This window comes from Barbus barbus (genome assembly GCF_936440315.1).
Source record: "Barbus barbus genome assembly, chromosome: 30".
NCBI classification, from domain to species: domain Eukaryota; kingdom Metazoa; phylum Chordata; class Actinopteri; order Cypriniformes; family Cyprinidae; genus Barbus; species Barbus barbus.
In genome coordinates this window covers 14,951,132-14,964,418 of record NC_136758.1, presented here as the reverse complement: position 1 = coordinate 14,964,418, position 13,287 = coordinate 14,951,132, and the positions used below count along the sequence as shown (strand labels likewise).

The 13,287-nt window shown below is 36.6% G+C and overlaps 1 protein-coding gene across 1 annotated transcript; it reads right to left on the bottom strand.

The window, feature by feature from the left end:
- Window positions 1–1,119: 1,119 nt before the first annotated feature.
- On the bottom strand, window positions 1,120–12,997 carry LOC306850175 (EH domain-containing protein 4-like). The gene is made up of 6 exons (XM_079385662.1): window positions 12,248–12,997; window positions 10,951–11,127; window positions 8,778–8,875; window positions 6,787–7,199; window positions 5,138–5,302; window positions 1,120–3,469 (listed from the first exon to the last, which is right to left on the bottom strand). The coding sequence occupies exons 1-6, from the start codon at window positions 12,475–12,477 to the stop codon at window positions 2,912–2,914; spliced, it is 1,641 nt and encodes a 546-aa protein (XP_079241788.1). The 5' UTR covers window positions 12,478–12,997; the 3' UTR covers window positions 1,120–2,911.
- Between the last annotated feature and the right edge of the window lie 290 nt (window positions 12,998–13,287).

The following is a 13,287-nucleotide window of genomic DNA, read 5'->3' as shown; positions in this document are numbered from 1 at the left end:
CGAAGACACAAAAAACCAGACACCAGAGATTGTTCATTTACAATAAATAGCTGCCCACAATGAGTTTAAACATTAAGCCCTACACATGATTGGTGAGGCCTCTGCAGTTCGATTTTTGAGCACTTTCGGGAAGTTAAAATAAAAGAGGATAGTACCAAGGAAATGTCATTGTGAAAGTTAAATATGACTCAAAATTTTCAATTTATAAATCTACTTTGTTCTTATATGTTTGAGGAAGTGAAAGCATTACGGCAATCTCCCTCTCCTGCTGACAGTGTAATTATGTACTTCAAGTCTGACTTTACAGACATATTTAGAAGCATCATAAAAATACCTTGCATTTCCAAATCAGGTAATAAATTGAGTATGTTGGGATAAAGGATTACAGATTACTTAGTAAACTGGCCAACTTTTCATGTCTTAATACTTTTCAGATATTATACTGTAGAACATAATCTTAGTAGCATCTTAATGCTGTGGTGCTTTTATAGTATATCAACAAAATTTAAAAACAATTTTATTTTCATATTTATAATTGAGTGAAATAGAAATTTTTTGAATATAGTTTAAAGCAAATATGAACAATTCAACTGTAATATTACACATCTCTGTAGACAAACTTCATTTCATTTTTGCATAATCTATATTCTTAAATGTTGCCATTTGTATATCCTACAACTATTTGAAACACTTGCAAAAAGTGTTACATTCATTTGTCAGATTGTAATGCGCAGAATATAAAACATTTTTGAATTCACTTACCCTTCTCAAGGTTTGTTTTCAGCACTTAAGCACAGTCAGTGCTAATCATAGACTATCATCATAGGCAAAAATTCATGATTTGAGCGTAATCCGATAAATCCTCTTTAAGACTGATCAGTGTTAAGGAACTGAACTGAACTTTGACACTGTTATAATGGACTGAAAGGGGGGGTAATTCTCACTCACCTGACCATGTGCTACATGAGGGGTAAAGGTTGCAGTCATATTCAGTATTTCATGCAATTCAGCAGCACACACCTCTCTACAGGCCCATCCAGGAACAGTCACGGCAGTTGCATGCTAATTGATTCGGGAGGGAAACAACTGAAATTACTGTTATTCAAAAAAAAATGTAGTGCATGTTCAAGTTTCTATTGATTACAAATTTCAAAATAAAGTCTTAATTTTAATTTGAAATAGAAACATTTATTGCATTCCCTTATTTAATTTAAAATGGTATATAAAATTTGAAAATTACATATTAACAGATGGTTGATGGTTGTACATACGTCAAAGGCTCATTAAAGTATAGGAAGCACCATTAAACACCTATATAAATGCACTTAAGTGTCTGGGAAACTTTAACAGAATGGCTTTAATCACATTTCAACTTCACCTGCACATAAACAATGATTTTTCATGTTTAAAAGCCTTAAGAGTTGGCCTCATGTCAAATAGTTACAGTCTAGTTCATGTAATCCACCTATGAGCTGACAGAAAAAATCTCTGTATATTAGTTAAAATGTACATATGGTTATAGTGACAGTTTTTAACATACGTAATTACATTCATTAGTGTATATACGGCTTAAAGGAGTTTCATAATGACAGCTGATTTCAGCATTCAATAGAAGTTCTTTTGCACCTCAGAAACACTGTTTAATTCAATGTGGTTTCTTACTGTCATTGTATACAACATTATTAATTGTTTATGTAAAATCTTTAATATATATACATAAAAGTTGTTTTAAATTAGAAGGCAGAGAGTAGAGTTGGATGACAATCTCTCCAGGCTGACAATCTCAAAAAAGTAAGGAAGAAGCGTGGTACTGGAACACTCATGAATACTGAAATTGTAGAATATTTTTGCAGGATTATTTTGTTTCACATTTCTAGATGCTTGCCGCTGTATAATATAACTCTTCACAACCGAGTCAGTGTAAGACAGAAATATTATACACAACAAAAAAAACTCTGGCAAAACTCAGTGCTGTTCAGTATAATGCTGATATAAATTTGTACATTTAATCAATGCCACATACTTCTATCCCAAAAAAAAGTAACACCATTTACATTTATGCATTTAGCAGACGCTTTTATCCAAAGCGACTTACATTGCATTCAAGTTACAGTTTCTACATTTTATCAGCTCTTGCTTTCCCTGGGAATCGAACCCATGATCTTGGCATTGCTAGCGCCATGCTCTACTATATCTACTATTGAGCTACAGGAAACACCAGTGTACGAAAAGTGTATGTAGTATTTTTTGTATGTAGTATTGAACATAATTTTAATTGCATCATGAAACACTTAATTACTCTCAATTTGCCCACATTACAAATGCTCACAAATAGTCTATTTCAGCATTATGATGCAGTTCATATGAAAACTAAAAAAAAAGCTTAATGGAAAAAAGACTATATTGTTTCAAAATTGATTTAATAGATATTCACACTGTCAGAATGAGTGAAATTAATGGATGCTTGTGTCAGTGCTTCTGTGATAGTGTGTCATGTATGTGTATTATTTTTGGCTGCTGTTATGCATACTTAACTGAAATTGTCATTTAATATGAAATATAACATTTGAAAGCACTGCATAAAATGATCTACAACTGCACTGCCATCCATTTCCACAGTCTGCAAGCACATGGTGAAATAACAAGGTCAGGGACCAAATTTAGAAGTAATCAATTACATGGACTGTAATTTTAATATGTATGTCTTTCAAAAATATGAATATGTTGTAACACTGAGTTAGTGCACGTATATTCAAACATACTTAATCTTGTGCATGTGAAAGTCACACGTCTGTTGATGAAAGATGGCTTAACCAATAAAGCTTCATCCCTTTCAATGAAATAAGACTTCAGTATTCAAAGGCCACTTTGTGCTAGCAGCTGGCTGATAAATATGCAGATATGAAGATGATCAATCCTCCTGGTGGTTGTACAAGATGTCTGCAGTAGGGTTCTTCCTGTGTGATGGAGGCACTAGGTGATTTGGTAGCTCTGTAGGAAGCTCAAATCCCTCCAGTTTGACTTTAATAAGATGCTGTGCCAGAGCAAATTCTTCATCATCCAACATGCCGTCCTTATCACAGTCTGCCAGCTTCCAGATCTTTCCCAGTACAGTGTTGGGCAGACGAGAATTCATCATCTCCTTCTTGGCATTGATGCCAGTTACCTTCCCATTGATAGGCATCAATGTATAGAAGATTTCATCGTAGCGATGTTTGTCGCGACTCACTATCCATTCCTCAGTATCAGCCCCTGCACTGATACCCTCTCCATAACCGTGCCCAAAAGGCCCATCGGACGAGTCCTCAAAGGCTCCACCCATTACCATCAGAGAAGGCTGTTTCCTTTCTTCCTCTCGGATCATGTTCATCAGACTTGAGATCTTGGTGGACAACATTCTGTCCACAGATTCAATCAACTTCACCTTCAAAGATGGGAACTTGCTGAAGTCGTAGTGTTGCAGTTGCTCCTGCGTGTTAGTAGATGTGAGTGACAGAAGGAGACAAATTAAAGTGTCTGTAATAATACAGCATAAACAACTGAAACGCAGCAGGTTAGATTTTTTGTTTCATCATTCATTATAATTTTTTTATAATGTGTTTATAGATCATGACCGAAACATTGCTTTATAAAGTAAGGCCTAAACAAATGAGGCATCCAAGTACTGAAGTTGTTATTTCAGTGATATGATGTCTAATTCTGGAGTGAATCAATGTTGCCTACAGTCTATTTAGAGCATGGCCTTTATCTTTCAAGTGCTACCTGGAAGCTGTCTGGTTGGAAAGTTCACTGAGAGCATGTGTGCAGACAGTAATTAACAATGTTTTTTTATAGATAATGACTGCTGGTTCATTCCATGTAAAACCAACCAAATTTCAGAAACTTAGAACATTTTTTTCAATTTTGTCAATATTTTTTCTGAAGAAAGATAAACATGTATGCCGATGAAAGTCAAAATATTAAATGTCATGGATGTATATTTACAGAGTATCTTACTATTTTGTAGAGGGGGGACAAATTTTCAAAACATGACAAATTTTCACCTGAGATTCGGAGACAGGAGGGTACAAATGACTTCAGAAAGATGGCAGTATCATTATGTTATTTTTACACAGAGATTAGTAGGTCTGTTAGATTCAAAATGGGAAAAGCACTTAAGTTTTTTTTTACTAAAAAAATTATCATGCCTGTATCTATTAGATATCTTAATGCCTTTTTAGATTTTGGGTCTCAACAAACTTTCCTTTTGGCATCTTCCTTTTTAATGCCCTATTTGGTTTATTTCCAGAGATATTGGAATCTCAAAATGGCTCCAGGAGTAAAATGTTAAATTGTACACATTTTCAGTGGTCAAAAACCAAATGTGGGTCACTTCGCATACAAATAATACTTTATTTCTTTTAAAGAGGAATGTCTGAAGAACAAATAATGTTGAAACTAGAAATGTATCTTGTTTCCCTCTATCAAAACAAAAATTAATTTGAGAATTTTTGAACAGACCTACCGATCTCTGTGTAAAAATAACATTGATCCTGCCACCTTTCCCCCTGTACTCTGGCTCTGAATCTCAGGCGAAAATTGTCATTTTGACCCCCCTCTACAAAATAGTGGATTACTCCGTAAATAGTCATCCATGATATTTAATATTTTGGCTTTCCTCACTATACATAACCACTTGTTGTGTTGACATAGAATGACCCTGCTGTTTTTCATAGCAATTAAAATTGGACTGGAGTTTTGTTTTCACATATACTGTAATGCAATTTCTGATGTGGGCCTAGAGAGTCATGCTGGGTAAACATCCTCAGGCAAGACCAGAAGAGAGTTAAAGTACGGACTCTGTCTGCTCCTCAGACAATAGCAGGGCAGGGACTCTAGCAGCCCCCTCAGGAACTCACAACACACTGTACAAAACAAACATTCCTCAGATCTACAGCCTGGAATCCTCATACATCTGCACCAGTACTTAATCTAATAACAGCAGTTGTTGGGAATTTTATTTATCCAAGAACAGCTAGTGTCTCTCTAAATAAAACAAACATCCTGGTTAGTTTTGTTTAGTTTGTAAACATATGTAGAAGCCATAATATAACATCTAATATTTACCCATGTTCCACAGACACAGGCCAAGTCTCACCTGCATTTTAATGACATTAGGGAAATCTCCAGGCGAGATGTGGTGCTCCCTCTGCAGAATCTGATAGATCTCAGGCAGGTGGGCAATCAGCTCCTCCTTTTTCTTCTCTTTTCCAAACAGGGAAGGCATTTCCTTCTTCAAGTAGCTGATGATGTAAGCGTGCACCTATAACACCCACAGCAGATTATCAGTAAATTCAAGATATGGTGAACCTGTGATTATGGAGTAATGTACACTGGAAATATGGGCCTACAGTTAACATACTGATTACTAAAAAAATAGATGTGCTGCTAGGCATACATTTTGATAATAATAAATAATATATTATTGTTTATAATTATTATTCTAATAATAATTTTCTTCTTTTTTAGCAGTATTTTATTATAATAAATTACACTGACAACATTTAGTGACTACATTTAAGATACACACAAGATGTAGCCCAATGACATGAGCAACTACTTATTTAAAACAAAGCCTAATTTATGACATACAGCATAAGTTTAAAAAAAGTGTGTAAAACGAACACCTAAAAGTTACAATCCAATTAAAGTGATTTAAGACCTCAAATTATATCACAATGCATTATTTGTACAATAAAATAACCACAGGTTATCAATATCATATAGCCATCAATATCACTATTATTATACTACAGATCATTTTTCTCACATGACATCCACCTCCTGTTACTCTAGGCTGGTTACATAATCAAACACCATCTGTGTGTTTACACCTTGGAAATGCCCTTGTCAAAGGTACATTCAAAAGCGTCTGTATTTACACAAACTTTTTCCTCAATATAGAGGAAGTACACCACCAGAGATCCAAATTAAGGCTGGGCTTTAACCTTTTAAGCCATGTTTATTCCTCTTAAGGTTGATTGGCTGTTCGAGGAGGACAGGAAAGGCGTAAACATGACGAGTGGCAAGACTAAGGGGTGGAGAGGTTAGGGAAAATAAGGGCCGTGCTCTTTTCAAGCCCGTTACACACATTCCTTTGTACCACGGAAAGGGACTTTTCTGGGCTTTTCCAGGAGATGGAGAAGGCATTTAACTGCCTCACATGGCTTTACCATTACAGGAAGGCATGCACAGGGCTTCAGGATTCCTGTTTGCTGGACGTGTTTGGAAAATATTGCGGAAGAGATAAGACGCACTTTCTGTCATGGAATTAATTAATTAAGGCACAACCAGGTTGTGTTGAATGGGGCTCATGTGGTACAGTGTGTAAGTTCATACAGTGCACTCAGCCAAAAACAATAGTGGTTGAACTAAGGTCAAAAACAAGACAAAATAACAGACAATGAGCAGCGATGCTGATTATTAATAATTATTATACTTAATATATTAATAATTATTTACAAATTAAATAAATACATTGACACTAAAATATAATGTATAAACATTATTTATAATTAACTAACTAATGAAAATACTAAAATAAGATTAAAATAATAAAACAGGCCTACAAGTATATAAAAATAATACAAATATTAATAAAATGATATGTCAGGCATAATATACACCATTTTATGCATTTAATTTTGGCATACACATATAATAATAAAAATGATACTAAACACATTTTTAAAAACGTCAAAATACATTTCTAAGTGGACTGCCAAGTTGTGACTTTAAAACCCTTACCTTAGCAAGCCGAGCTCTTTTGATGAGGTCATTCAGCTTACGCAGGGCAGCGTTGCGAGGCAAACCCTGGATGTCTCTGAAGAGATCTTGAGTTTCAGCTTCAAACAGACGCCGATTGTCTGCATTTTGGAGAGGTTTGCCCCAAAAAGAGCCGAGATAGACCCTCACCACCTCTGGAGTATTGATCACCTTCCCCAGTGACCACATCAGCGCACCATAAACCCTCATCAGCTGCTGAGAGTCCACCTGGTCAGCCTTGTTCAGGACCACACGGATTTTGTCATCCTGCCCCCGGAAAGCTTTGATCGCTTCAGAAAACTCATCAGATATGTCTAGCTTATGGGCGTCAAAGAGGAGAATGATACGGTCCACTCGCTCTCCAAACCAGCGCAGAACCTCAGAGAAATCATAGCCTGTGGGGGAAATATGTCAATAGAGCAGAATTAAAATGGACTTAATTGCCCTGCTCGAAAGAAAAAACAGACTGAGTGCACTGCATTCTGTACACACCATAGAAATAGTAAAACACAGTAAAAACACAATTAAAAATATACATAATATAAAAAAGGAATTCCCAAACCTTTATGTTAGCTGAACCCCCAAATCCTTGAAGTAGATTTTAAGTTAACATTTCATTAATTTAACAGCAGGTAAACAAATAGAATATTTCATTTATATAATATATTTTAATTCTACATTTTTATGATTAAATTAAATATTTGCTTTTCATCAACTCGCAAACCCAAGTTTGGGGAACTCCAATAGAATATAAATATGCATAATAAATAATGAGACATTTTAACTAATAATAATTATTATTATTATAAACAAACAAACAAACCTAAAATATAAAATACAAAGATCCAAGACCAAACATCACTCCTTGGGGAAACATTACACACAAACAATTCATTTGAAATTGACATTTCTCTCATGCATTGTGAGATGTGTCAGAGACGCTAACACAAGAGGAATGCAACCTCAGCTGAGTGGAGCTAAAGCAGGAACAGATGTGGAACGCCCATGAACATTGTTATCCCTCATGGCCGAAGCTGCGGCCGTACATTTGTGCTATTCTAGATTCTAGTCCCACCAGGCCTAATCTGTAGTCTGCAGACCCTCTGAGTCTGCGTACACCCGCAGTGTACCTTTGCTGCCTTGCATTTTCATAGATAACACTTGTGCAGAATGAACAGGCATATCTCATGACTGTTAAAAATCTCTTGGCCATGTCTCAGAACTGCTCTGCCTTCTTAGTTAAAAAAAATGAAAAATTTAAAAAGCATGTAGGCAGCTTGTTTTTTTTAATTGACAGTGACACATAAACACATAAACACCAGCTACATGCTAAGGTACCAGTATGCTGATATAAACCCTGAAGTGTATTACTTGTAAGCTAAACTCATGCTTTTTAAAATGAGGAAAAAGAAAGTGAGAAATGCTGACTTCATAACACCACAGACACATCACTGTTTCCAGCGTGTCTGCTGGTGTCATGCAATGGGAGACAGGTACGGAAACGACAGAGGAAATTTACAATGAAACAGGCCAGATCTGGTGACTAAAATGAAAACTAATGACTGAAGCGTTATGATTGTTCCTTATACTGGGAACATGAGCTTCAGTCCTCCAGGGAGTGAACCAGCCTGTTTGCTCAAAGGCATCACACCAAATCTATTTTCAATTGATCCCAAGAAGGCTAAACAGCAGAGTTCACATTGTTTTGGTCATGTGACATTATCTTCCCTTCACTAAGCATCCAATTGTGACTAGTTTTACCTTGACAAACAGCTCTTCTCTAATAAACATCTTTGAAAGAGCACTAGAGAAGACTGTCAGAGAAGAATCAGGTATATTTGATGGTGTCTGTTTTGTCATTTGATATCCCATTGCATGTGTGTGGCCATGTGACAGAGTCTGGCCTTTGTTTGTCATACAATACTACAAAGACTAGAGTGAACTCCTGCACAGTAAACACTGCAGCCACTGACCTCTGCTTATGCGCTGCTTCTCGCCAGACAAGATCCCTGGCGTGTCAATGATGCTAATGCTCTGCAGAACTTGGTTGGGCATTTGTGAGCAGATGAACCTGGTGAGACAGATGGAGAGAGTTCATCACCTCATGTTATCACCGGAAATGCTGGTAGTATCACTACATTTGGCGGTTGACTCATTTGATCTGAGTAATGGGAAAATATAACAGCTGAGAAACATTTTCTCTTTAAATTCTTTCAAAGAATAAAGCTTGGCACAAATAAACTATAGGAGAATAAAATACCAAATAAGTAAAAGCCACTTTATAAAAACAAAAGGAGACTAACGTGCTGTATATTTAACTTCAGATTAAACAGGGTTTATTAAAAAAATAAAAGTGGTCACATTTACCATTGCTCTGCGAAATTTCACAGAAGCTGTGCTTCATGCATTGCTAAACCACTAACAGTGGACCTTTTTTGCCCACAGAATTTTGCCAGTATTTTGTTCATGTGACCACATATTAACAGAGGCAAACTTTACATAAAAAAGAAATGAAACCTAAAAAAAAAAAAACATCCAGAAGACAACGTGTTGAAGGCCAAAGACAACAAATAAGTATTAATGAGGGTTTTAAACATGTTGATTGAGGTGGATGAACTATTATTTAATCTCCATGTGAGGGAATATTATAGTGATGTTAAGATTGCAACACTGTCTCAAGTGAGTTTGAGGATGTCTTTTTTTTTTTAAATAAAACCTTAGAGGAAATTGCAACATCTGTGAGCAAACATCACCTGTCAGCTGCAAAGCAGAAGGACATGCTGAGAAATAGAGGAAGAAGCATTCGACTAAGTTTCATTTTCAAGAAAATTACACATGCATTTTATTCAAAAGAGCCAGTAGATAAAAGCGAGGAGAAAATAAGTAAAAGAAACTGCTGTGCCCAAACGTGCCATCACATGACGCACAACAGGGTCCACAGGAAACAAAGTGCATTGTTTTGAGGTTCCTTTGGAGGAGAGGAGATGTTCTCTGTCAAATGTGCCTTTGACCTCTATAGTGGTGACTGTCAAAGAAGTACTTACCAATTTCCCCTCCACATAAATATCCAGCAAACAGGAAAAAACCCTTTGTCTAACTGTCTAGATACTAAAATGAAACATTAAAACTTGTGGAAGCTCATGCAACTGCTATAGTTATCTAAAAGGAGACGTGACCAAGCCCCTTTACACAGACTCTTTGTTTGTGGATTTTTTTTTGCCTGTAATAGAAAAGCAGGCTGCGTTGGACGAAAGGAAGAAATGAATGAGCAGCAGAATGAGACTGGCAGAAAAACATCTTAACAAGTTAAGAGTGTAAAGGGACAACTGCAAAGCATTAAGACATAATATATTGTGTGAATGCACGGTCTTAATAGTCTTTTTATAGTTAAACTGTAAACCTTAAACTGTACTTAGGCCATTTCAGACAGTTTTCCATATCCTATACCACTGCCAGAGCAAGATAATGGAAAATCCTTGTTTTGGCAACGGCCTGGGCAAGTGGGACATCTGTTACAGAATGTAGTGCCTAAGAATATGTGCCCACATCCTAGAATTCCCTGCTGCATGACATGATGTCTAACAATTATTCTCCTGGCTCAAGCTTGACTGAACACTGGAATATGGTGTTATCAATTGATTCAGCCCCATTTTACTTCTTCAGACGTGTTGAAGGGTTAGTTCACCCAAAAATACGTAAAAGGAAAGCTCAATTTGTTTCATCCACAAGATCAAACTTTTATATGCAAATTAAATTCACAATGACTTGGATTAAACCACTTGATTCATATGTATTACTTTTACAATCTCTTTTAAAGCTCACTTTTTAAAGCCTCTAAATTTAGGCGGAATGGGCTTTCAGTGGAAGGACAGAAATCTCTGTTTTCATTAAAAAATATCTTAATTTTTGTTTCAAAGATAAATGACAGTCAGAGATGAATGACAGTCTTTAGTTTAGAACAACATGAGAATGTGTAATTGGTGAATATTTCCATTTTAGGGTGAAATTACCATTAATAATTCCAAGATTTAAATATTTTGAGCAAGCAGAGACTCCGAGTAAGATTGTGTTTAAGACACTTGATTGAAATGTCATAACCATTGAAGCTCAAATCTAAAGAGTAGGGATTGGGCTCTTGATATTTACCTATTTAAGAAGGCATTTCCAAATGCATTGAGTTTGCGGAAAGGTTTCTTGGGGTCCACAACCAAGGCATTTCCAGGAACAATCCCCTCGTTCTCATTGTACATCACAGCTATGAATCCATCCGTCGTTGGCTCAGGGCCAATTCGCATTCCTGGAAAATCTTGCTCCAGAAGATACCTGCAGGATGGAGCGGTTAAGTATTAACAACCCACTACTTAGTCAACTGGAGTGGCATGATCATGTGACGGCACATGCTAACAACAAAATGTCATGGTTGGGTGAAAATAAAAACGAATGGAACAAAAGCTGCAGCGATTTATTTAAAATGCTACCCAATAGCCTTGGGTAGGTTGAGACAAATAAACAAAGGATCAAAGCTAAACAGTGGCACTTAACCCTTAGAAAAACTCTAGAATGTGAAAACGGACCTATTCATCATTCTCACACTTCCTGTAACTCCCCAGCAATACCATAGATCCCTACAACATCCTGCCAGAGGATGAGAAAGTGTCAAAGGTTTCCAAGCAAAGAAACACACATGGCTTGTCATTAAAATCTAACAATAGGGGAACTATCAATCAGACTGTATTCATTATTAAATATGGCTGAATTACTCCTTTGTACAAATGTGTAATGTAAGAGACATAAAAACCATTTTACGAGGGGAGGTGAAAAACAGTACAAACATAGGTTGTCTCTCGAACTCATACACAATAGTGTTTAAATATTGTCGTAAATATCCATCATTTTCAAATAAGACCTTCTGTTTTACATCATGAATGGCTGATTTAGTAATAAGCCAGTTCTAGTTTGAGAGGAGTTCAACATGAAACAGAGCTATTGGATTTTCTCATTCATCTAGAATAGGACCTGATGAGCAACAGCACAGACATCAAAGCTGGATGGTATTGACCTACAGTGAAAAGCCAATAAGAAGAATAGTGATGCTTTTATGAGTTGTTTGCATACTCTCCAGCCTTCTGCATCTCTCCACAGATGAATGGACTATGTGAGCTGGCATAAGCTGTGTTTACACACCCCCTTGCCAGGGTTTGCAACAACCACAAAGAGCTGACTGTACTGAACTTCACACGTGTACATGCTGTTCTTTGAGAAATTAAATAAATACATGAAAAATAAACTCAATAAATATACTTGGGTCTAATAATATTGTAGGCTACTGTGTTTCTTGACTTGCTAGACATTACAATTTATTCAAATTAAGAACATTGACGGAAAAGTATACTACGTAATGTTTTGCTTTCTCACACCTATATCTGTCAAAGCCATGCATTACCTGATGAAGGTGGTCTTCCCTGTGGAATACTGTCCGACCAGAAGGACCATGGGCTTGCTCTGGAAGTCCGCATCCTCCAGCGCCGGTGAGTGGAAGTCATGGAAGAGGTAGGTCTCCTCCAAAGGCAGAAGTTTTTTAGTATAAAGACCTTGAAGTCCTTCAGTCACTGTTTGAAACATGTCTCCCTCCTTGTTCCTTTCACCCTGTTCCTTATTTACCCAAGTGAACATGTTCCCGTTCCTCGCAGAGCTCTCTTTTATACGTGATGCAACCTTAGTTCCCTTTTTTAAATGTGAGGAATTTAAAACAGTCCCAGTGTTGTTTTTTTATTTTTCTTCTTTGTTTGTTTTAGTATTGACACTCGCCCGTCTACCGGCCTCTGCGCGGACTGTCCAGCTGTGTGCGTCGCAGTGACCTCACCTGTATCCTTTTATGTGACGCTGGTGTGAATATTCATGAGCTGAGTGACGCTGGAGAGCTCCCGCTGCGCAGGGCGATGATTGCTAGGACTTTTCGCTGGAAACGAGAAGGGTAGGAACCAAGTTGCTGACATGGAGAAAACCAAAATCCGCATTTTGAGAAATGAAATGCTTTCTCAATGTCATCCCGCAGTACAAAATATAAGCCTAATTTAAATTGTTTGAAAAAAAACGCCGCAGGATATTTTAAAGAAGCCTTTTAAAACAAATTTTGACAATGCAGATAAACGTATTAACAGTGTATCCGTTTTGTATACATCCATTATGGAGTGGCGTAATCGTACGTGGTTTCACTCAGACTGAAATGCTCAGCAGACAGTGGGAAATCAGGCTTGTGCATTTATGCCACCTAGTGGTCAGCCATGAAATAACAGTATTCTGTTTTAATACAGGCCAAATAGTAATTAGAGAAACTCAAGAGGGTATGGGACAAAAATGCCACAAAGTAACCTAAAAAAAAGCGAATCCCTTTTTATATATTTTATTCTAAGCATTTGACATAAATTGAGAACCCGACTCATGTTTAAAAATGCTTTTTGCTCCTTAATTAAAATGTGTGTT

Excerpts from the sequence above, each read along its gene's own strand:
- LOC306850175 (XM_079385662.1), bottom strand. The coding sequence starts at position 12,477 with ATGTTCACTTGGGTAAATAAGGAACAGGGTGAAAGGAACAAGGAGGGA. Across the intron at positions 8,876-10,950 it reads GGAAATGCCTTCTTAAATAG|GTTCATCTGCTCACAAATGC; the intron begins GTAAATATCAAG and ends CTGTCTCACCAG. Across the intron at positions 5,303-6,786 it reads AAAGAGCTCGGCTTGCTAAG|GTGCACGCTTACATCATCAG; the intron begins GTAAGGGTTTTA and ends TGGGTGTTATAG.